Source organism: Hibiscus syriacus, unplaced genomic scaffold (assembly GCF_006381635.1).
Source record: "Hibiscus syriacus cultivar Baekdansim isolate YM2019G1 unplaced genomic scaffold, ASM638163v2 tig00112673_pilon, whole genome shotgun sequence".
In the NCBI taxonomy this organism is placed as follows: domain Eukaryota; kingdom Viridiplantae; phylum Streptophyta; class Magnoliopsida; order Malvales; family Malvaceae; genus Hibiscus; species Hibiscus syriacus.
Window position 1 is genome coordinate 912,688 of NW_024063379.1, and position 24,926 is coordinate 937,613.

Genomic DNA, 24,926 nt, shown 5'->3' on the forward strand with positions numbered 1-24,926 from the left:
CCAACGAAAGGACCATCAACACAACAACATCAACCAACAGCAAGATCGAGAATGACAAGCCACAAAAACACACAACCATTACAGTACCAAGGTCGTCGGACCAACATCGAAACCCAAACACAACCGCACAAAAAAGTAGAACAACAAAAACAAGCCCAAAGGCGAAAACTCTCGAAACCGAAAGTGAAAGCAAACAAAGTTCCAAACTTTGTTTCGTGGGGGAAGCAAGAGTCTTATTGAAACTGAGAGGAAAGCTGTCGGAAGGCGAAAGGGAGTCGGTTTTAAGGGAAAAAGATCCAAACTTTAGGCGTAGATCTACGCCGTTTGGGGTCTTTTTAGGGGAAATTGGCTTTAAATTTGTGTTTGGGGGTAGAGGAGAGAATTTTGTGAGAGCTTGGCTTTATTGACGGCGGGCGGTGGTTGGCCACCAGAGTGGTGGTCAGGCTTTGATAAGCTATCGGGGAAGGGAGAGATGTTGAGAGTATCTCTCGTTTAAGGGAGAGAGGTGTTTTGAGGAAAATGGTGAGAATGAAGGGAAAAGAGAGTTTTTTTTTGGGTATTTATATACCAATGACCATTGTGCAAATAGAAAATTCTTAAATTATTTCCACAATCCATGGTATTTTGAATCGCTTTTCAATTCGGTCACTGTTTGTAATTTTGCCCCCAAATTTTCAATTTAATCAATTTAATCTTGGTTTATATTTTTATAATTTTGTGAATTGGCTCCTAACTTTTTATTTTTTCTTTTGCAGTTCATTTTTTAATACCAATCTAACCCATTAATTCCAATTTGTTTCAATTTGATCCCCTAATCTTTATTTTATTATTATTATTATTATTATTATTATTATTATTTTTTTCTTCATGTTATTTTTATTTTATTGATTTTAAACTTTAACTTTTTTTTTCTGGTTTCTTTACTATTTTCTTTTTAAATTATCATTTTTTATTTTTATTTTTCTTTAATTTTTTTATTTATCATTTTTTTGACTTATTCTTTTTTATTTTTTTATTTTTTAAATTTATTTAATTTTTTTCTTCTTTTGATTTATTTTTTGATTTATTTAATATTGGTTTATTATTATTATTATTATTATTATTATTATTATCTAACCTTTTCGGCTTTTTTTTAGAAAAACTCCAATCAATCAAAGGTAAGTAATTTGAATCGAATTAATTTTTCACAATTAAGACAACCGACAAATTAATTGGTACCGAAAGGGCAGTTCAAGGGTGCTAATCCTTCCTTGACTGTAACCGACTCCCGAACCCGACACATTTCTGGTAAAACGCAGATCAGGTAAGATGGTGTCCGATCCACCTAAATATTTTTAAAGTGATCGGCGACTCTAACCCATTCATTCAAGTCGAAGCTCAATTCCGGACCCAACCGAAAGACGGCGCAACAATGATTTCTAACACTTCTTAATTATCATTAACCACAAAGTCCTATTCCATAATTTTATTAATAACATTTGTTTTATGTCAAAAGAATAACATCTGTTTTAAAAATATAGATTATGATCAAATTTTAATATCATACATAAATTCTGAAATTATATAATAATATTTATATTTTATAATTTAAACTTATTCATTAGTTTTTTAGTTTAATAAGAAGCTACATCTGCAATTTTCGCATGATTTTATGGAAAATAGTATTAATAGTATCTGAAAATTGATTAAAATTATATAGGCGATTGTAGTAAATCAAAGTTATTTATGATTACATATTAAATTAAAGCTATGTATATTTTGAAATTTATCAATTTAAAAATACAATTTTTAATCAATTTAAAAATTCAATTAATCATACCGTAACAAAACATTTTTTTATTATTTAAAAATACATAGTAAATTTTATTTTATTATTTAATAAAAACTATGAAAATGGTTAATCACAAATCGGATTATCAGATAATTTCAATGTTTTAATAAAGGCTTATAATTTTGTATTTAATTGAAAAGAAAGAAACCTTTTGTTTCCTTTTTATTTATTTATTTAATTGTGTTTTACTAAATCTAAAAGAAAAGTGTTTTATCAATAATATATTGTGACATAAGACACTAAATTTTTTAAGTAAGATCAAAACTTTAAAATTTGACATTTATAAATAGAGTAAACTAAGTTAAAAGAGTCGTTATTGCTTACTCTTTATTGAATTGGATAAATTATATATTTAATACATACACTATCAATTTAATTTATTTTAAGTACTTAAATTTTTAATTTTTTTAAAATCATATTAAATATTTATTTTTTTAATTTATTTTAATACATGTCGTTAAAAATTTAACGTATTTAATACTTAAATTATTAATTTTATTCTATTTCAGTATAATTTTTTTAACTTAACGTTAAATTTTTAATTAGCATTAAAACGAGATAAAAATTAAATTTTAAATATAATTTTAAAAAAATTAAAAATTTAAATACTAAAACAGATTAAAATTGATAATTTATATAAGTTCAGTGTGATTTACGGTTGTTATAAACTACTGGCAGGCTCACTTTAGCATCATCGACGAATCAAGCGCATATTAGCATAGTGAATTCTCCAAACCAAAACTGATAAAATTTCAATTTCTGGATATAGTATTTAGTTCAAGGGAGAATTAAATCAAAATTGGAAATTAAAAGGAAAAATCACCAGAAATTCGATTATAAAAAAGCTAATTTTTTGCACATTTATTTAATTTTAATCCAAAATTATCAAAAATAAAAAATATATATGCAGTTTAATTTTACTCTGGAATGGTAACCAGCATCGGTCGCCAAGCTGTCCTTAAAAATCTGTACCGGAACGACGCCGTTACTGTTCTCAGGGAACCAGAGCCCCGACTTAAAGGCTCATCACCGGAACTAATGGTAACCGGTAACAGATCTTCTATTTCTTCTTCACAGCTTTTATTGTTACTCTCTCTTTCTTCAAACGGCGGCGACGCCACGAAGAGTTCCTTTAATTTTCGTCTGCTTTTTTTCTCGTTGGATTTTTTCTTGCTGTCGGAGTTGGAGGTAGTTGGCGGCGCCGGGGGTTGAGGAGGAAGATCGAAGTGTCTGTCTTCGTGATCTCGGTGAAAACGACGGCGACCGGTGGCAGAAGAGCGGTTGAGGAGCATGCGAAGGGTTTTGTGACGGCGGAGATGGACAACGGGACTGGTTGTGGGACTACGACCTGGGCTTCCGGCGACGGTGCACTGCGTTGCTAAAAGCTTGACTTTATGAAGAGTCGCCATTTTCTCTCGAGGTTCTCGCCGGAAAACTTGGTGGTTAGAGATTGAAAAAAGAAAAAGACTGAGATCTAAAGACGAAAGAGAAAGCGAACAGTTCTGTATCTATAATTTATCTCTAAATTTATATTTATCAATAAAAAATGGAAAGAATAGAATACAATAATATAATTAAGAGTAAATTACACGTTTAATAATTTAATTATATTTTTGTTTCATTTTAGTTATCAATTATTATTTTTTAAATTATAGATATATTTTAATTTTATTTTGATTATCTATTGTTAAAAATTAACAGAAAATCCTCATTAGAGAACCATTCACTAAAGTCAAGTATGCGACATGGGTAGATCTAGATTAGTCAGGATGAAATTATGCGAATTGAAAGGGTAACAAAAAAAATTAATAGAACTTTTGACGTAATATTTTTTTTATTTTTTAATAATAATGTGATATTACCTTATGATGATACATCAGTATAATTGTTAATTTTTTAGTGATAGGTGACAAAAAAATCAAAACTAAACATTATATATAATTTTAAAGAAATAATTGAATGAACAAAATGAAATAAAAGTGATAATTATGATAACGAACGTATGATTTACCCTAGAATTAATTGTATCAAGTATCTTAAAATATTAATATTATTTTAAACACATCGTTTTATTAGTTTAATAAATTATTTGAGTATTAAATAATAATTTAAATACGCTTTAAAATATATTTAAAATAAATTTATTAAATTTAAATATTTTAAACTATTATATGGATAATTTAAACTTGATGTCATAAAAATAATCTTATTAAATTTTAATAATAATAAATTTTTACATAATAAATCTAAACTATATTTAGTATTTACACATTTAAATTTAAATTTATAAATTTTAAATATATTTCAAGTAGAACCCAAGTTGAAATTTAAAAATCAAATTATTTATTAAAATAATAAAATAACGTATTTGGAAGGATATTAATAATTTAAGAACTAATTTAAAATATTTCAAAATTTGGAGATGCCTAACGCAATTAGTTGTATAAGAATAAGAAAAAGTGGAAAAGGAGGTGCTTTTTGATTTGTTTGGAAATGGAGAGTGGGATGGTGAGTATCTCTATCTGTTTGGACCTTTTTTGGTAAATTTAACTGGTGGGACACGTGGAAGGCAATCGGTAGTTCTGGAATTCTAAGCTGAGGACGGGACTAAATCAGACAAAAATGTTGAGAATGGCATGGTCTAGAAATATCGATATCCGAATTCGACAAGTTTTAATATGATATGATCTTATTAGATTAAATTTATTTTTAGAAAAATTAAATTTGTATCGGATCAGGTTTTTAAGCGGTTATTTTCGGGTCATGGTTGGTTTGAATTTAAGATGAAACATATTTGACTTAACCTAACTTTAAAATATAATTTCACCTTATATATCTAGAGATAATTACAATAATACCCCTTAATGAATTATTTTTTTTAATTAAATACCTATTTTTTATTGAATAAAATTAATATATTTTTATAAATATATTTTTTCAATTAAGGTCGAATCAAATTCAAATTTTATCTTAAAAATGGGTCAGAGGAAGGATTTATATCGTTCGAGAGGTGTATAAATTTCAGGCCGAAGTGACAGAAAACCCAATTCATATCCATCCCTATCTAGTTGAATTTATATTTTAAAGAAAAAGGAAACAGAAATGTTGGGTTATAATATTCTTTAACTTGTTAACAACCCAAAGTGATATTTTCAAGGCCCTCCACATTCTTAAGTTTTGAATATTTTCATTAAAATCTTGTAGATAAATTTAGAATGATATAATAATTAATTCTCTTAAATGATTAAATACTCAAATAAATTAAAGGGTAAACTACATGTTTAGTAATAAACTATTATTTTTGTTATGTTTTGGGATATAAAATTTATTTTATTTTAAAATCATACCTAATGTTTAGTTTATGTTTCATTTTAGTACCCTAGCATTAAAAATTTAATGAAGATACTGACATATCACCAATAAGATTGAAAAAGATAGAAATACCACCTCAATAATTATGTCAACTAAGAGTTTTTAACCACATGCTCTAGAAATTATTATTTTTTGAATTAATTACTAATATATGATCTATTGACCAATTAATCCATATTGAATTTTACAGAGATTCATTATGAGAGCAACCCTCACAATCTAATTTGCTCAATTCCTAAATATTAGAGTTCGAACTTCTTACTTTACTTAATAAATTTAGTTCCTCGTATACATTTCATAATAGTATTCACATTGCCTTCCATTATTTCATCATCAGAAACTTCGATAATTCATCTAACAAAAAAGCTTATTAGAATTAAATATCTGTAAAATAATATGGTGTTATTTAAATTAAAAGTATAAATTTATAAAAAAATTAGAAAATAATGAGATTGTCGACATTTGAATCCCAAATCTTGTTAATAAATGAGGTCAGATTTGATTTTAAAATATTAACTATTTATTTAATAATGTCAAAACTTTTCGAGTTATTTGAGTTAACGATTCTTATTTTATAACTCAAAGTTGGCTTGATTTTTTTTTGAGTTGAGTCAAGTTTAAGAAATTCGAATCAAGTCGAGTTCTTTGAGTTTCTATACAAATTTTAATTATAATTATTTATAATATTATGGTACAATTGGTTCCAAATTTTTGACTTTCTCTAATTATATAAGATATATACATTTCTTCATATTCTTTTCACATGTTATTTAGTATATCACATACAATCTAAAATTATAAAGCATATTTATGATATTATATTTCAAAGAATGTCTTTTGAGGACAAAAGATTGATGGAAGTATAAAGGAGTCAAAGAATTGATGTGAAGAAATAATTTGTAAACAATTATAGTCAAAAGACTAAATTGAGTAAAATACAAAGTTAAGAGATTAATTTTTTTTAAAAGAGTACATTTTTAGTGAAAAAGTAGGAATTGAAGTTACATAGGTATTCTATAGTGGTAGGGGAGCATATGATTTAAATTTAGTCAAAAGCGCACTTAAAATAAAGGATGAATTGAAAAAATACGAAAATCATGCAAAATTGAAGGACTAGATTGAAAAAATAGAAAATTTGTTATGAAAAAGTGTAATTGAAAGTAATATGTATTCTATGATGGTTTAGGAACACGTGGTTCAAATTTAGTAAAAATGACTTAAAATGAAGGATTAATTAAAGGAATAGAAAATTAGGGACCAAATCGTAAATCTGTCAAAATACTCATCCAAATTTTTAGTTTTTTGAATTACTAGAAATTTTGAAAATTCAAATCGACTCAAACTTGAAAATTGAATTGATAATTCGAGTTGACTCGAATAACTCAAAATTGAAAAAATGATTTTTCGAGTCGAGTCTAGTTTTGCTCACCCCTACATATAAGAACTATTACATTAAGTCCTTGGTCTTGACTGTTAGAACGAGAGTGATTCTCAAGTAGTGATATAGATATATTAGCTCATACTAAGTAGTTGAATAATTTTAAATGTGTTTATAAATTAATGTCAAAAGGTTGAGAGTTATCTTTGAACAAATACTACCTTATACTTATCCCAGATTTATAAAAAAAACCTTAATCCTGAATAAGTGGAGGTATGTGTTGGAAGATAGACTGCTGCAAAACGAGACATTAACACTGACTGGAAAATATTAAATAAAATGATCAAACATAACGATAATTATATCGTGGTAATCCACTACCTTGGAAGCGAATTGGTCTCGATGTGTGTAATCGTTATAATGGACGAATTACCCCCTGAGGTTAGCACGACTCTCCAAATTTCATACAACCAAAAAACGGAGTTTACTTCAATGGTACTACTCTTCTCTCAAAACTCAAAACAACAGTAAAAAAGATTTATAAAAAAAATGTTTTTAAAGCAAACATTTGTTTAGGGATATATCTCAAAAAAAGTAAAATTACCCATTATTTATAGGCTAAATTTCAAAGCATTAATACAAAAATATCATTTTCAAAGCACAATTTAAAACCATTTTATAATAGAATTGAATGGCCTTAAAAATGAGTTACATTTCGAGCATTAACAACATTCTCCATTAATACGAAATAATTCTTTCGTAAAAAAAAGAGAACATTGAAGTTAAAATAAGAGAAGAGCAATAGTAAAATTAGTTGTTCAAGTACCAATGAATGTATTTGGAACTAATATATAGTGATTATGAATAATTCTTCCCTTAGATAAGTAAATGAATCTTGAAGTTTCTAAGATTAGGGTAAACTCAGAACACACAACTAACCCCTTCATCCACCAAAGTCCTCGATATGTCAACAAAGTATATATATACAAATATATTAAGAGCGAAACAATGCTTTTCATAGAAGGTGATTAATCCTTTTCACTTACGTATGTTATTTCATCAAGTTTATCTCAACATAAATCCTCAAATCTGGGCTATAAAATAATTAAGAGCTTTTACGATAACAGAACCTCACAATAAATAAGGTGAATTTCTTCAAGTTCATCTTAAATGAACCATCCAAACTCTTAGATAAGAATTTATTAAGAATAAATACTCAACCTCTTTAATTAGTGAATTTAATAAGTCATATCAAGTAGAACTACCCAAACTCTTAGGATTTAATTCATTAAGAGTTAAGAAAACTCATCTTCTCTAGCGACAAGTTCATTTAGTCCTTTGCAATAGGACCACCCACTCAACACTAGATTATGAAATTATTAAGAGTAGACATTCATCTAAAGAAAATAAATTCATCAAGTCTTTCTCACCGAGACCACTTAAAAATTGGGTTATGAATTAATTAAGAGCAAAAGACTCATCATGTGCATGTACATTATTCGTCATAGGGATATATAGATAGAAATGTACACTATGAGTCTTTCCATTACTTAGTTTGACAATATTGAACTTAGATAACTAAGTTAGGTGTCCACCATTAATTTCTCAATCAATGGGCATTTGGCTCATCCCCTCGACGTGTAACATCCTCAATACCGGATTAGTGATTTAAGTGTAAGATTTTAAAATTTCAGTGATCAAAGTAAATAAATTGAAAAGTTGAAAGATTTAATGGAAATATTTCATGTAGGATGAATTAGAAAATAAGGAGAAGTTAAGAGGGTAAATGGGCATTTATTAAGAAAATAATTAAATATGGGTGGTGGGTATTTTATAACCCATGTGTAACTCATTTTTAGGAAACAAGAGTTTCCAGAGATTTCACATTTTCATCTTCTTCATCTTCTTCTCCCAACCGTGAAGCACATAAGCCAAGGTAAGTTAGATTTCTTTTGGTTAATCCTTCAAATTAAAGTATAGGTTTGATTCATGAAGCTTTAGAAAAGATGATGGAGATGAAAAGATCATAGAAACTCAAAGATTTGTAAGTTATGAAGGATTAAATATATGAAGTGGATTAGTGAAATTTTGATTAAGGATGTATAAATGGATTTAGAAGTTGAATTTGACTTGTCATGGGTGTGAATAGTAAGTTATAAATGTTAGAATTAAGTTTGGATAACATGGAAAATTTGGTATGATTCTTAGCCTTAAGAATTTGGATGAGATATGGGAGATAATAAGGTGTTGGAATGATAAAAGTTAGTTAAAATGGTTGTAGTTAAGTTTAGTGGTATGAAAGGAGTTTTATATGAGGAAATTTAATGAAAAGTTGTGGAATTTTCGGGTAAAACCAGTTATTATTGACATGTGCATCGATGCACTATGAATGGGCATCGATGCACTAAGGCAAAATTGAAGGTGCATTGATGCATTAAGGGGTGCATCGATGCATGGGAATTTTAAACCTAATTTGTGTACCGATGCATCCATAGTGCATCGGTACACCCCTAAAGGAAAATTGAATTTTGGGTTTATTAAATTAGTTCAAGTTATTAGTATCGAATTATAAGGTTTAGGATTCTTATAATTATCTTGAAAATTATAATTATGTAGATATCGAGCCAAAACAAGTTCCGGAACAAGTGACAACTAAGATCGATCGAGGAAAAGGCAAAGAGATATAGGTGAGTGCATATGCATAGCATGAATATAGTAGTATATTCAGTTCTAGACTTGTGATAAGTCTAGATTCAATATTTTGACACATGATCACATTCCATATTATGATACATGACATGAATGCATATTATATGTATTATGTGACATGATTATGCAGGAAAAGTTATATGAGCTATGTGATAAAGGTATGGAAATAATATGTCTGCGCGATATGAACTATGTGAACTGTGAAAGCCCATGTTATGTAGATGAGAACTATTGGTATAGTTGGTATGCCAAGAGTAGAGGGTCTACGCGGTCTTTCGGGACAAATTCTACGTGGTTCTTCGGGACATATATGTATTCTTTGGAACATGTATGAGGTCTTTTGAGACACCTACTTGATCCTTGGTATATGTATATGATTCTTAAGGAATTTCTATGTGGTCCTTTGGGACATATTATATAACACTACGGTGTAATTCTACGTGGCACTTCGATGCATTTCTACGCGGTCCTTCGAGACAAATTCTACGTGGCACTTCGGTGCAAATTTATACGAGCTGTGGTGATAGCATAGTGCACAACCTCATTGTACTCACATACCTCGGGTTCTGAGTATTGTATCATGGGCTATTGAAACTATTGAACTTATTATATGAATTCATGATGATTAATTTGACCATATTATGGGTAAGGTACATGATTATGCAATTTATATGAATTGAATATATGATTTCATGATATTGTATTTAATTATGACATTTTTATCATATTTTATTGTCATTATTATTATGCCTCACTAAGTCGATGACTTAGCGTGTAAACGTTTTACACGTAGGTACCGAAAAACAGAGAGATCCATTATAAGCTCAGCAGAACAACATAACTCCACTAGAAGGTCATATCAGAAGTAGATTAAATAATATGTCTTACTATGTGAAAATGGGTTGGCATGTAAACAAAGTCGGTAAATTAAGTAGTTATGCTCTGATCAAGTTTTGTAATGTTTTAAACGTATTTATGTAAAAATAAATGCAAAGTAATGAACAATTACTGTTCATAAATTGTATGTTTTCTTAAATTGGTTATAATGAACACAATTCAAGAATATATGATCATATTTTCGTAATATAATTTCAAATGTTTTGAAATTTTGTAAGAATGTGCTTTTAAAAAGTTAATGTGACATCTCAGATTCGTATCCGGGTCGGGTACGGGTTGGGGTGTTACATTTAATGGTATCAGAGCTAAGGTTTAGTCGATTTTCGGCATAAATCGAAGTCTAAAGTGTTTTATAATGTATACATGCCAACAAAATAGTGAAAACTTCTGATCTGGTGTGGTATGAAGTATGATGTTTTGCTAATAGAATTATATGTTTACTCTTAATAGATGTTCGGACATGATAGTTCTAGAAATGAAGCGGGAGATGATCGACCCGCTGAAAGCAGTAATTCACCTGCCCTGGCTAGGCAAGGTGAAGAACAGACACGTTCTGGAGTGCCTCTAACTGATTAAGATGTGTTCTTTAGAATGTTAGATGCAGTATTGATGCGTTTCCAACCTCCTGCTCCATCAACTCCCAGAGTAAATGTAGCAAAGGAGTTGAGAGGATTAGGAGCTCCCAAATTTAAGGGAGAAGTTGAGGAAGGTCCGGTTGCAGCGGATCTTTGGTTAAATGATTTGAAAATAATGTTAGATGGTCTCCACTGTTCTGACGTGGAGAAGCTGGATGGAACTGTGTCATTACTTAGAGGGCAAGTTAGAATATGGTGGACGAATGTTACCAAGAGAATCTCAAGTGATCAAGTAATTTGGTCTCTGTTATTGGAAGAGTTTAAGCACAAATACATTGGAGATCAATTCATCAGGCAAATGAAGCAGGAGTTTATGAATTTGAAGAAAATGAATCGCTCTGTATACGAATATAAATGTAAATTTAATAAGCTGAGTGGGTTTGCTTCAGAGCTTGTGACTACGGAGAAAGATGCTTGTGAATGGTTTGTGGAGGGCTTGTGGCCTAGATTGAAAGATATGTTGATAGTGTTGAACTTGTCCTCATTCCAAGAGGTGATTAATCGTGCTAAAGCTCTTGAAAGAGCTCAGAATGAGAGATTTGGGGACTCAAGAGTTCAGACGTCTAAGAGGACTGGTGCTTCTTCAAGCACAGCACCACCAAAAAGAGGAATGGATTCAAGATTCCGACCTCAAGCTAGATCCGAATCAATTACATCTTCTGCTAGAGGAGCAAGTCAGATGAGAGCTCGACAGACACAATCAATGGGATCCGGTACTGGGAGAGCCACTCAAGGTTAAGCAAGACAATGTCAGCACTATGGGAAAATCATTTTGGAACATGTCGAATGGCTTATGGAGTATGTTTTTGATGCGGAGATGCCGAACATTTTATCCGGGATTATCCATTAATGGTTGGTGAGTTTGCACCATCTGAAAGAAATGTTTCTGTCTCAAAGCGAGGACGAGGAAGAGGTAGAGGAAGGAATCAATCTGAATCCTCTGCACAACCTAAAATTCGCTCTACCGTACGGGTGTACAATTTAAAGACAAGTGACGACCGTGATGATTCCGATATTATAGCAGGTACTTTTCAGCTGTATGATAAATTAGTATTGGTGTTGATTGATTCTGGTTCCAATTATTCTTATATTACCAGTAAATTAAAAAAGAATTGAGAATTCCGTTAGAAGCTACAAGTAATGAAGTGATAGTAATTAATCCTTTAGGGCACAATGCTCGGGTGAATAAGGTCTGTAAGGGATGCCCCATAAGGATTCAGGGAATTGAATTTCCTGATAATTTAATGGAAATACCTTTTGATGAATTTGAAGTAATTCTGGAACGGACTGGTTGTTTCGTTATTATGGAAATGTTGATTGTAGATTGGAAATGGTAACTTTGAGAAGTCCAGAAGGAATATAAGTGAACTTGAGTGGTGAAAGAACTAATCCTTTAGCAAATATGATATCGGCAATGGCAGCTAAAAAGTTGTTGCTAAAAGGATGTTAAGGTTTTCTTTCAAATGTAATAAATATACTTGAGAATTCCCTGATGTTTTCCCTGCGAAATTACCAGGATTACCTCCAGATAGAGAGGTAGAATTTCAAATTGAAGTAATGCCGGGAAGAGCTCTTATTACAATTGCACCTTATCGTATGGCTCCAAAAGAATTGTAGGAATTGAAGAAGCAATTGCAAGAGTTGCTAGAAAAGGGATTTATTCGACCTATTGTGTTACCTTGGGGAGCTCCAGTGTTATTTGTTAAGAAAAAAGATGGTTCAATGCGTGTGTGCATTGACTATCGACAGCTCAATAAAGTGAGAATCAAGAACAAGTATCCCCTTCCCCGAATTGATGACTTGTTTGATCAGTTAAAGGGAGCTTCGGTATTCTTGAAGATTGATTTATGTTATGGTTACCATCAATTAAATATTCAAGAGAAAGACATCCCAAAGACGGTATTTAGAACGAGATATGGTCACTATGAGTTTATCGTAATGCCATTTGGAGTAACAAATGCACCGGCTGCTTTCATGGATCTCATGAACATAATATTCCAACCCTATTTGGATCAGTTCATGGTGGTGTTCATTGACGATATTCTAGTGTATTCAAAGTCCAAAGAAGAACATAGTTCACACTTGATGAAGGTGTTACATATTTTATGAGAAAAGAAACTTTATGCTAAACTCTCTAAATGTGAATTCTGGTTGAATGAAATGACGTTCCTTGGATATGTGATTTCTGCAGAAGGAATTCGAGTGGATCCTTAAAAGATTAAAGCCATTTTAGAGTGGGAAGTTCCAAAGAATGTGTCTGAAGTTCGGAGTTTCCTTGGACTTTTCGGTTATTATCGGAGATTCATTAAGAATTTTTCGATGATAGTGCTACCTTTAACAAAGCTGATGAGAAAGAACGTACCATTTATCTGGACTTTGAAGTGCCAAGAAAGTTTTGAAGCTTTAAAGAAAATTTTGACAGAAGCTCCTGTATTGGTTCAACCTGAAACATGTAAGAATTTTGTGGTGTATAGTGATGCGCCCCATAATGGCTTGGGATGCGTGCTAATACAAGAAGGCAAGGCGGTGGCCTATGCTTCGAGGCAATTAAAGTCATATGAAAAGAATTATCCGACACATGATCTGAAAATGGCTGCTGTAGTGTTTGCTCTCAATATTTGGCGTCATTACTTATACGGAGAACGTTGTTACTTGTATACGGATAATAAGAGTTTGAAGTATTTGATGACTCAAAAAGAGCTTAATTTGAGGTAAAGGAGATGTGTTGAGTTTTTAAAAGATTATGATGTGATAATTGACTATCATCCTGAAAAGGCTAACGTGGTAGCAGATGCTTTGACCAGAAAAACGTTTGTAGCCTTACGAGCTATGGATGCAAGATTATCTTTAACTGGAGATGGTGGTCTATGTGCAGAGTTAAATCTTAAACCAATGTGGTTGGATCGAATTGGAGATTTACAAAGAAAAGATGAAATGTGTTTGAAAAGAATAGAGTAAGTAATAAAGAGATTAAGGATTTTGAGGTTAAGTCGGATGAGAAATTGTATTATAAAGGAAGAATGGTGATACCAGATAATGAGGGGTTGAAGAAAGATTTATTGACAGAGGCTCATTGCAGTCCATTGACGATGCATCCGGGTGGAACCAAGATGTATATGGATTTGAAGGATCAGTATTGGTGGCCAGGGATGAAATGAAGCATCAGCGAAATTGTGTCTAAGAGTTTAATATGTCAACAAGTTAAAGCTGAGCATCAAGTTCCGTCAGGATTATTGCATCCGTTTTCCATTCCACAATGGAAATGGGAAAATGTGACGATGGATTTTGTTTCAGGGTTACCCTTGACTCCGAACAAAAGAGATTCAATATGGGTGATTGTTGATTGATTGACTAAGTCAGCGCATTTCCTTTCGGTTAGAACAAAATTCTCTATGGAAAAGTATGCAGAGTTGTACATTAAAGAAATTATTAGATTACATGGAGTGCCTATTTCTATAGTTTCTGATCGAGACCCTTGATTTACTTCGAGATTATGGAAATCCTTACATGGAGCGTTGGAAACTCGCTTAAATTTTTGTACATCTTTTCATTCTCAGACTGATGGACAATCGGAGAGGACGATTCAAATCTTGGAAGATATGTTGAGAGCATGCGTAATTGAGTTCAAAGGGTTGTGGGAGAAGTATTTACCACTGACAGAGTTCGCTTACAACAATAGTTATCAGTCCAGTATCAAGATGGCACCCTATGAGGCTTTATATGGAAGAAAATGTCGTAGGCCATTAAACTGGTATAAACTTAAAGATCGAAGTGTTCTTGGTCCGGATTTGATTCAAGATGTGGAAGAGAAAGTTCGAGAAATTCAACATAATCTCAAAGTGGCATTTGATCGACAAAAGTCCTATTCTGATCTCAAAAGAAAAGAAATTGAATTTGAAGTTGGAGAAAAAGTGTTCTTAAAGGTATCTCCTATGAAGAAAGTATTACGGTTTGATCAGAAAGGAAAGTTGAGTCCTCGGTTCATTGGACCCTATGAGATCGTAAAAAGAGTAGGAACAGTGGCATATCAACTAGCCTTGCCACCAGAAATGGAAAAGATACATGATGTCTTTCACGTTTCAATGCTTCGAAGATATAGATCTGATCCCTCTCATATCGTGACACCAGAAGAGATTGAGGTCCGATCTCATCTGACTTATGAAGAAGAACCAATACATATATTATCTCATTAAGTGAAACAACTAAGGAATAAGACTATTCCTTTGGTCAAAGAGCTATGGAGAAATCACAAGGTAGAAGAAGCAACGTGGGAGCATGAAGAGGATATGCGATATCAGTACCCTCATTTGTTCGTGTAATGAAATATCAAGGACAAATTCTTTTAAGGGGGAGATTTGTAACATCCTCAATACCGGGTTAGTGATTTAAGTGTAAGATTTTAAAATTTCAGTGATCAAAGTAAATAAATTGAAAAGTTGAAAGATTTAATGGAAATATTTCATGTAGGATGAATTAGAAATAAGGAGAAGTTAAGAGGGTAAATGGGCATTTATTAAGAAAATAATTAAATATGGGTGGTGGGTATTTTATAACCCACGTGGAAATCATTTTTAGGAAACAAGAGTTTCCAGAGATTTCATATTTTCATCTTCTTCATCTTCTTCTCCCAACCGTGAAGCACATAAGTCAAGGTAAGTTGGATTTCTTTTGGTTAATCCTTCAAATTAAAGTATTGGTTTGATTCATGAAGCTTTAGAAAAGATGATGGAGATGAAAAAGATCATAGAAACTCAAAGACTTGTAAGTTATGAAGGATTAAAAATATGAAGTGGATTAGTGAAATTTTGAATAAGGATGTATAAATGGATTTAGAAGTTGAATTTGACTTGTCATGAATGTGAATAATAAGTTATAAGTGTTAGAATTAAGTTTGGATAACACGGAAAATTTGGTATGATTCTTAGCCTTAAGAATTTGGATGAGATATGGGAGATAATAAGGTGATGGAATGATAAAAGTTAGTTAAAATGGTTGTAGTTAAGTTTAATGGTATGAAAGGAGTTTTATATGAGGAAATTTAATGAAAAGTTATGGAATTTTCGGGTAAAACCAGTTATTATTGACATGTGCATCGATGCATTAAGGCAAAATTGAAGGTACATTAATGCATTAAGGGGTGCATCGATGCATGGGAATTTTGAACCTAATTTGTGTACCGATGCATCTATAGTGCATCGGTACACCCCTAAAGGAAAATTGAATTTTGGGTTTATTAAATTAGTTCAAGTTATTAGTATCAAATTATAAGGTTTAGGATTCTTATAATTATCTTGAAAATTATAATTATGTAGATATCGAGCCAAAACAAGTTCTAGAACAAGTGACAAGTAAGATCGATCGAGGAAAAGGCAAAGAGATACAGGTGAGTGCATATGCATAGCATGAATATAGTAGTATATTCAGTTCTAGACTTGTGATAAGTCTAGATTCAATATTTTGACACATGATCACATTCTATATTATGATATATGACATGAATGCATATTATATGTATTATGTGACATGAATATGCAGGAAAATTTATATGAGCTATGTGATAAAGGTATGGAAATAATATGTCTGCGCGATATGAACTATGTGAACTGTGAAAGCCAATGTTATGTAGATGAGAACTATAGGTATAGTTGGCATGCCAAGAGTATAAGGTCTACGCGGTCCTTCGGGACAAATTCTACGTGGTCCTTCGGGATATATATGTATTCTTTGGAACATGTATGAGGTCTTTTGAGACACCTACTTGATCCTTGGTATATGTATATGATTCTTAAGGAATTTCTATGTGGTCCTTAGGGATATATTATATAGCACTACGATGCAATTCTACGTGGTCCTTCGGGACAAATTCTACGTGGCACTTCGGTGCAAATTTATACGAGCTGTGGTGACAACATAGTGCACAAACTCACAGTACTCACATACCTCGGGTTCTCAGTATTGTATCATGGTCTATTGAACCTATTGAACTTATTATATGAATTCATGATGATTAAATTGATCAGATTATGGGTAAGGTACATGATTATGCAAGTTATATGAATTGAATATATGATTTCATGATATTGTATTTAATTATGACATTTTTATTATATTTTATTGTCATTATTATTATGCCTCACTAAGTCGATGACTTAGCGTAAGCGTTTTACACGTAGGTACCGAAAAGTAGAGAGATCCATTATAAGCTCAGCAGAACAACATAACTCCACTGGAAGGTCAGATCAGAAGTAGATTAAATAATATGTCTTACTATGTGAAAATGGGTTGGTATGTAAACAAAGTTGGTAAATTAAGTAGTTATGCTCTGATCGAGTTTTGTAATGTTTTAAACATGTTTATGTAAAAATAAATGCAAAGTAATGAACAATTAATTTTTTACGAGTTTTTTGTAAGTTTTACGAAATCACTGTAGCAGTGCATCGATGCACAATTTGTATTCGAAGTTTTTATGCATCGGTGCACTGTAGCAATACATCGATGCACTGTAGCAGGTTGATGTAACACTGTAGCATGTTACTGTAGCACTGCAACATGTTATTGTTCATTACTATTCATACCATATTTTACTGTTAATAAATTGTATGTTTTCTTAAATTGGTTATAATGAACACAATTCAACAATATATGATCGTATTTTCTTAATATAAGTTCAAATGTTTTGAAATTTTGTAAGAATGTGGTTTTAAAAAGTTAATGTGACATCTCAGATTCGTATCCGGGCCAGGTACGGGTTGGGGTGTTACAGGACAAATCTAGAATCAATTTCTAACTTAACCCTTTGGTAAGCGAATAACCTATGTTCTTTTTTGACTTTACTCATCATTTTAAGATACCCTCATGTTTCTAACATTTTTATACTAGAAATAAACATATAAGTGTATTGGAAAATGTGTAAATAAATTCTCTTACACATATACACAATCATACTAAAGTTTTCTATGAGCTTTAAACATAAATCTATGTTTTAACAAACTCAAATATTATTTACACATGATTATGTTCTCAAAATTTTTAAAAGCTACTAATCATTAAGATTATTATGCATAATATTAAACGATTATGAAATTCCTTATATCTCACTCAGTGTATAATGCAGTCTTTCGTGATTTTTTCTCAACATTTTTCCCCAAATTTTCTAGTTCTTCATAAGAAATGTTTAAGAATATTATACAAATTTTTATGATGAGTTTTTAATTTTCCCTAACAATAAGAAAATTATCTCAAGTTTATTACAAGAGATTTCAACACAACTCCTGAGATAAACCATCTTTTTTCTTTCCTCTACTTAGGAAAATAGCTCAAAGAGATTTAATAGCTACAAGAAGGGACGAAGCTCCCTTATGGCTAAAGGGGCCTCGCCCCTGTTAAATTTATATATTCGATATAATTTTGGTTTAATAGTATTTTGGTTCATGTAAAAATAAATATTTAAATTTAAAAATATAAAATTTATTAAATATTTAATCAAGTAGGGGTTGAACTAAAGAATGATAAATCTGTGATCTCAAATTTTTGGTCTAATTACAATTTAAGTCATTGTAAGTTTAAATATTAGACAAATTAAAAGTTGTCTTTTGAGTTTTGAGTTTTTTTTATTTTAAATTTAGGGTGAATACAAGGTAATATATGTACAAAGACTTTCAACTATTTGACAATGAAAGCTCATACCCCTACATACATTCTTGAACTCGGGACCTCAAGGATAACAACAATCCCTTAATCACTAAGGTCGCTTGGTTCATACTGAATTTCGAGTTTAAATACATAATAAGTCTTTATATTTTTCTTAAATAGTCTAGTATTTCGGCCCCTGCCAATATTTAATTCTGAATCCGTCTCTGGCTACAAGCAATCTTTTAGTAGCACTAAAGTATACTATATTCTCATTCATATTATTCAACATATTAGCCCTAAAGAGATCATCACATGTTTTATTTAATATGACCGAATTTAGTATTCTACTCAATCAAACTATTCACTTCACTTTTTTTAACTCCTACACTAAGTTTGAAGAGAGCTTAACTTGCCATAGTATTTTTATAAAATTGAACAAATTAAAGAATAATGCACCATGTAGGTTACAATAAAAGTGAGATGATGCACTAGGCACGCTTAAATACCGGGTCTTCACAAAATCAATCATAGACATTCATTTTCATAATGCTTTCCCATAAAGCATTTTTTAATTTTCTCTTTATTTAAGGTCTCTTAAAAGAATTATGCTTGATATCACAACAATATCTTATTAAGCATACACATTTTTGGCTCACTACTTCCTTAGCCTTATTTATCATTCACCGCCTTAATCTTTTTGCTAGTGGTTTATTTCACTCCATAATATTTCCAATAAGTTTTAAAGACTAATTTAAAGGCTTATTTAAACTAATTCATGTATTTATAAAACATGAATTAACAAATAACAAGTTTAAATAATCTAACCTTGTAGGTAAAATCATAATTTCAAATAGACTTGTCCATTCTCATCATGCTTGTAACTTGAATCTTTATATCATCATCTTTAATCAAAAACTCCAGAAACCTAACATGATAGTCTATGATTGCATCATAATCTTTAAGTAACTCGATCCATATTCGTTGTCTCAAGTTTAGCTCCTTTTGATTTAGCAAATACTTTAAACTTTTATGATCAGTGCAAATATAACATCGCTCACCATATAAATAGTGGCGCCATATCTTCAGTGCAAACACCACCGCTGCTAACTCAAGATCATGCGTCAAATAATTCCTTTCATGTGGCTTAAGTTGTCTCGAAGCATAGGCTACCACATTTCTATCTCATATCAAAACACATCCCAGACCATTGTGAGAAACGTCACTATAAATTGTATAGTCCTTGCCTGATTCTGGTTGTACTAGTACTGAAGCCTCCATTAAGACCTTCTTTAAAGATTAAAACTCTATTGGCATTTATCTGTCCAAATTAATGGCACATCTTTCCTCAACAGCTTTGTCAATAGGGAGACAATCATCGAAAAGTCCCTTACAAAACCTTCGATAATATCCAGCTAATCCCAAGAAACTCCGTACTTCAGAAACATTTCTTGGAACTTACCAATCTATAATAGATTTAATCTTTTGAGGATCCACTCGAATCCCCTCTGCATATACTACATGTCCAAGGAATGGAACTTCAGGTAAACAAAACTCACATTTAGACAACTTAGCATAAAACTTCTTATCTCGAAGTGTCTGAGAATCACTCGAAGATGGGCGTCATGTTCTTCATTCGTCTTTGAATAAACCAAGATATCATCAATGAAGACAACAATGAAATGATCGAGGTATGGTTGGAATACCCTATTTATAAGATCCATAATTATCGGTGCATTAGTTAATCCAAACGGCATTACCACAAACTCATAATGGCCATATCGGGTCTTAAAAGCCGTTTTTAGAATATCAACTTCTTGTATCTTCAATTGGTGATAGCCAAAACACAAATCAATTTTGGAGAACACCGAAGCTCCCTTGAGTTGATCAAATAAATCGTCGATTCTTGGGAGATGATACTTATTCTTTATTGTCACCTTGTTGAGTTGCCGATAATCAATACATAAATGCATCGATCCATCTTTCTTCTTTAAAAATAATTCTGGCGCACCCCAAGGTGATACACTGGGTCTGATGGATCTTTTATCCAATAACTCTTGCAACTAAGCCTTTAACTCACTCAGTTCCTTCGGGGCCATTCTATAAGGAGCCATCGAAATTGGTGTCATTCTAGGCATTACCTCAATTTGAAATTCAACCTCTCTATCTGGAGGTAATCCCATTAATTCATTTGGAAACACATATGGAAATTCTCTTACCGTCAGAATGTCCTCTAATCTCATCTCCAGGGCTCAAGTATCAATCACATTGGCGATAAAAACTTGACATCCTTGCAACATTAGCTTCTTAGCCTACATTACCGATATCACATTAGATAATGGATTAATTTTCTCTTTGACAACAATTACCTCTGATCCATCAGAACTTCTCAAAATTACCCGCTTCAATCGACAATCAACATTAGCATGGTAACGATACAACCAATCCATTCCCAATATAACCTCAAACTCGTTAAATGGTAATTCTATCATATTAGTAGGGAATTCAATTCCCTAAATCCTTATAGGACACCCTTGACAAATCTGGTTCGATCGAGCAATATGCCCTAGCAAAATAGTCACAATAACATCACTACTTATAGCTTCTAACTGGATTCTCAAATCTCTCACTAGTTTACTACTGATATAAGAATAAGTTGATCCCGAGTTAATAAATATCAAAACAGGTTTATCAATTAATTGGAAAGTACTTGCGATGAACTCTGGATCAACATGATCTTCATTAGTCTTAAGGTTGTATACCCGAGCAATCATACGTATTTCAGGTTGAGTGGCCAATTCAGACTGATTCTTTCCCATGTATCGTTCTCTACCTATCTGAGATACACTAGTGGATCTATATAATTGTGTGAGCTCTCCAGTCATTAATGGACCATCCCGAATAAAATGTCCAGTGTCCCCAAATCTAAAACATGTTACAGAGACCACTCGACATACACCATTATGATTTTTTCCACAATGATGACATTGAGTTGGCCTTCTAGCTCCTGATTCAGTTGATTGAGTCTGCCTAGCTCTCACAAGATTTGATTATCTGCTTGAGGATGTAGCTGACTCAAATCTAGTTTGAGAAAACCTAAACCTCAATTTCTCTTCGATTATGCTACACTTGACGAGGTATCCACTCTCTTGGACAACTTGGTCTTTTGCTCCCCAAATCTTTCATTCTGTGCTCGCTCCAAGGCTCTGCTCAATTTATTAAACTTGCACTCATACTCATACACAATGCGATTCCCTTGTTTGAAATTCATGAACTCCTACTTTATTTATCTAATGAACTGATCACTGATATATTTGTTCTTGAACTATTCCAGAAAGAACCACCACATCACTTGATCACTAGGCACTCTCATCATCACATTAGTCCACCATACATGCACTTGACCTTGCAGCAGTGAGACTACTCCATCCAACTTCTCCATTTTAGAACAATGAAGATCGTCAAGCATAATTTTCACGTCGTTTAGCCAAAGATCCGTAGGAATGGACCTTTCTCAGGTTCTCCTTTAAACTAGGGTGCTCATAAACTTTTTAGCTCCTTAGCAATATTCATCCTAGGAGCCGGGGAAGTAGATGGTTAGAAACACTTCAGAATCACGTCCAACGTCTTAAAAAATACTCTCTGATCTTACACATGCACTCCCTGAGGCACCTGTTCTTCACCTTGCCAAGCTGGGGCAGGTGAATTGCTACTACCCTTATTACCTCTATCTCCCGCTTCACTTCAGGAGCTCTCGTAGTCTGACATCTATTAAGATGTAATCACTTAACTATATTGGCAAAGACAACATACTCATTACACTATCAGATCAGAGATTTTTTATATTTCGTTAGCATGTACACCTTTTAAAACATAAATTACTTTATTTTGAGCCTAAAATTAGTTAAACCTTAACTCTGATACCAACAATTGTCACACCCCTGACCCGTACTTGACCTGGATATGAATCTGAAGTGTAACATTGACTTTTCAAATGTTTTGACTCTTTGAAAATCTGATTAATATTTGACTTTTTATCTTTATTTTAGTGGCGAGGCCTTCATAACACAATTTAATATCGAAATTAATATTACAAGATAAAAATAAATACTCAATATATTTACATAAACTCTAACATATCAGAGCATTTTTGATTAAAACATATGTAGTACATGCCAACAAAATTTCAAAATAACAAAATCACCTATTGTTCAAATCGGTTTGACCTGGTCTTCTTCAAAGGCATGTTGTCTTGTCCTAGCTTTACTTCGTTGACTTCTTTGAACCTACGTGTGATACACTCACACGCTATGTCTTTGACTTAGTGAGACATAAATGAGCATAATAAAATATTAAAACATTTACTTAAACATTTCAAGAGAAACATAATATGGAAAACAATATACATTTCATATAAATAACATATACTTTTCTGCACTGTTCAATTCCTATTAACTTGTTTAAATAGCCCAATGTATATCACTGAGAACTCAAGGTATGTGACTACTTTGAGGTTGTGCACTGTAATTGCAGTCGAAACTGTCGCGTTTCCATGTAGAATATGCACCGAAGTGCCACATAGATTTGTCCCGAAGGAGCGCGTAGAATTATCCCGAATGACCATATAGAATTGTCCCGAAAGATCGCGTAGAAGCCCTAGACTCTTGGTAAGCAATTATATCTGTAATTCTCATAGAACATACTTTGGGCTTTAACCCTATAAATATTTCACATAGCATTATTCAAATGATCATTTATTTACATAGAACTCATATACTAAAGTAACGAAATCAAAACAGTGGTTCTGAAATACAATTTAAGTAAAACATTATAAAGATATTTCATAAAATAATTCAAATTATTTTTGATCAAAAACCTTCAAGGTTGGCTCGTTGCAAACCGTCCTCATATAGAATATAAAATAAGTAAGTTGCACTCACCTTTGCCTCACTTAAGCCCTAAACAAAATCCTTTTCACTTTCACTCAATCTCTTTACTACGTCGATTTGTTCAATACTTGCTTTCGATCAAAATCTACACGTTAACATGGCCAAAATGAATACAGAGCTCTAATAATTGTTAAAAAATCAGCATTTACATAACTAAATAAAACAACTAACAATTTTAGGTTGAACAGTATCGGTACTCTACACCCAGTACCGATACTTCCCTTCTATGGTATCGATACCTACCTCTGTATCGATACCCAATTAGCATTATGGAATTTCCTCTTCAATTACAATATCGATACCCTACTATTGGTATCGATATCCACAGTATCGATACCCACAGTATCGATACCCACAGTATCGATACTATCCCTTCAGTATCGATTATGTTCATCCGATTCATACAATATCGATATTGTTCTTCCAGTACTGATACCTTTGCCTAGAATTCACTTATTTCATTTTGAATTTGACCAAAAACTCATCTAAATCTCAAACTTATAACTCCATTCATGCCCTTAACCTTAATAACATTTATCAAAACCAACTTATATCAATTAAATCCCCTTTATCATCAAAATTTTTCACTAAAACACTTAAAACTAAAAATCATACCCATTCTTCAAACATGTTTCTAATCCTTTATAATACTTCAAACATCTTATTCAGACCTTTGAAAAGTCAAATATATTATTAAAATCTAAATACTAATTATTTTTCATCAACTCCCTTAAAAACACATTTTACCAAATCACCATTAACTCATCAATCCAATAATTTCTAATCAACTTTAAGCTTTCTTAAGTTTCTATATCACCCAAAGACTCAAAACCAATTAAAAAATGAAAGAAACAACCAACTTCAAAATCATTTACCTTAGCAATGGCAGTTAACGGTAGAAGAGAAGAATAGAAGATGAAGAGAGAGCTTCCAGGCTTTTCTTTTCCTTTTTCCCTTATTTACTCACATGTTATATAACATAAAAATGAATTTTAAATTCATTTCATGCCAAAAGACCATAATGCCCTTCCATCCTTTAATCTTTGATAATAAATCCTAAACAAAAATTTCCAAATCAATCCTTGAACATTTCAATTTATCAAAATCAAACTGCTAAATTTTGAAATCTTACACTTTAGTCACTGACCCGATGTTTGGGATATTACAAGAAATGTCAACATCTATATGATTTAGGATATTATCATGGTCATTTGTAGTAGTAGAACCCACATTGGTATAATTTGGAGAACTATCAATATATTTAAATTCACAACAATATCATGAAAATTTTCATTAGAAGGCTCTCCTACTCTACTTTTAAATAATTTGCCAAGAGCTCCCTTTTTTTATTCTATTATCCCATCTCTTTGTTTTCTTTTTTTGTTCACAATCAGACAAATGTTTTTAGGCGACATTATATGACAATGCAACTAATGTAGAAACAATAACACTTGTAAAATGGGAAGATCCTCGATCAAAGTATTTACCTACCAAATCCGCAACATCGCAATGACTGAACTTAAAAT

General features: G+C 31.8%; 1 protein-coding gene across 1 annotated transcript; it reads right to left on the minus strand.

Moving 5' to 3' along the window:
• Positions 1-2,669: 2,669 nt before the first annotated feature.
• LOC120182485 lies at positions 2,670-18,930 on the minus strand. Its single transcript, XM_039187456.1, has 3 exons — positions 18,923-18,930; positions 17,792-17,797; positions 2,670-3,298 (listed from the first exon to the last, which is right to left on the minus strand). Exon 3 carries the CDS (start codon positions 3,238-3,240, stop codon positions 2,749-2,751), a length of 492 nt encoding a protein of 163 aa, XP_039043387.1. The 5' UTR covers positions 3,241-3,298; positions 17,792-17,797; positions 18,923-18,930; the 3' UTR covers positions 2,670-2,748.
• Positions 18,931-24,926: the final 5,996 nt, after the last annotated feature.

Excerpts from the sequence above, each read along its gene's own strand:
- LOC120182485 (XM_039187456.1), bottom strand. The coding sequence starts at position 3,240 with ATGGCGACTCTTCATAAAGTCAAGCTTTTAGCAACGCAGTGCACCGTC.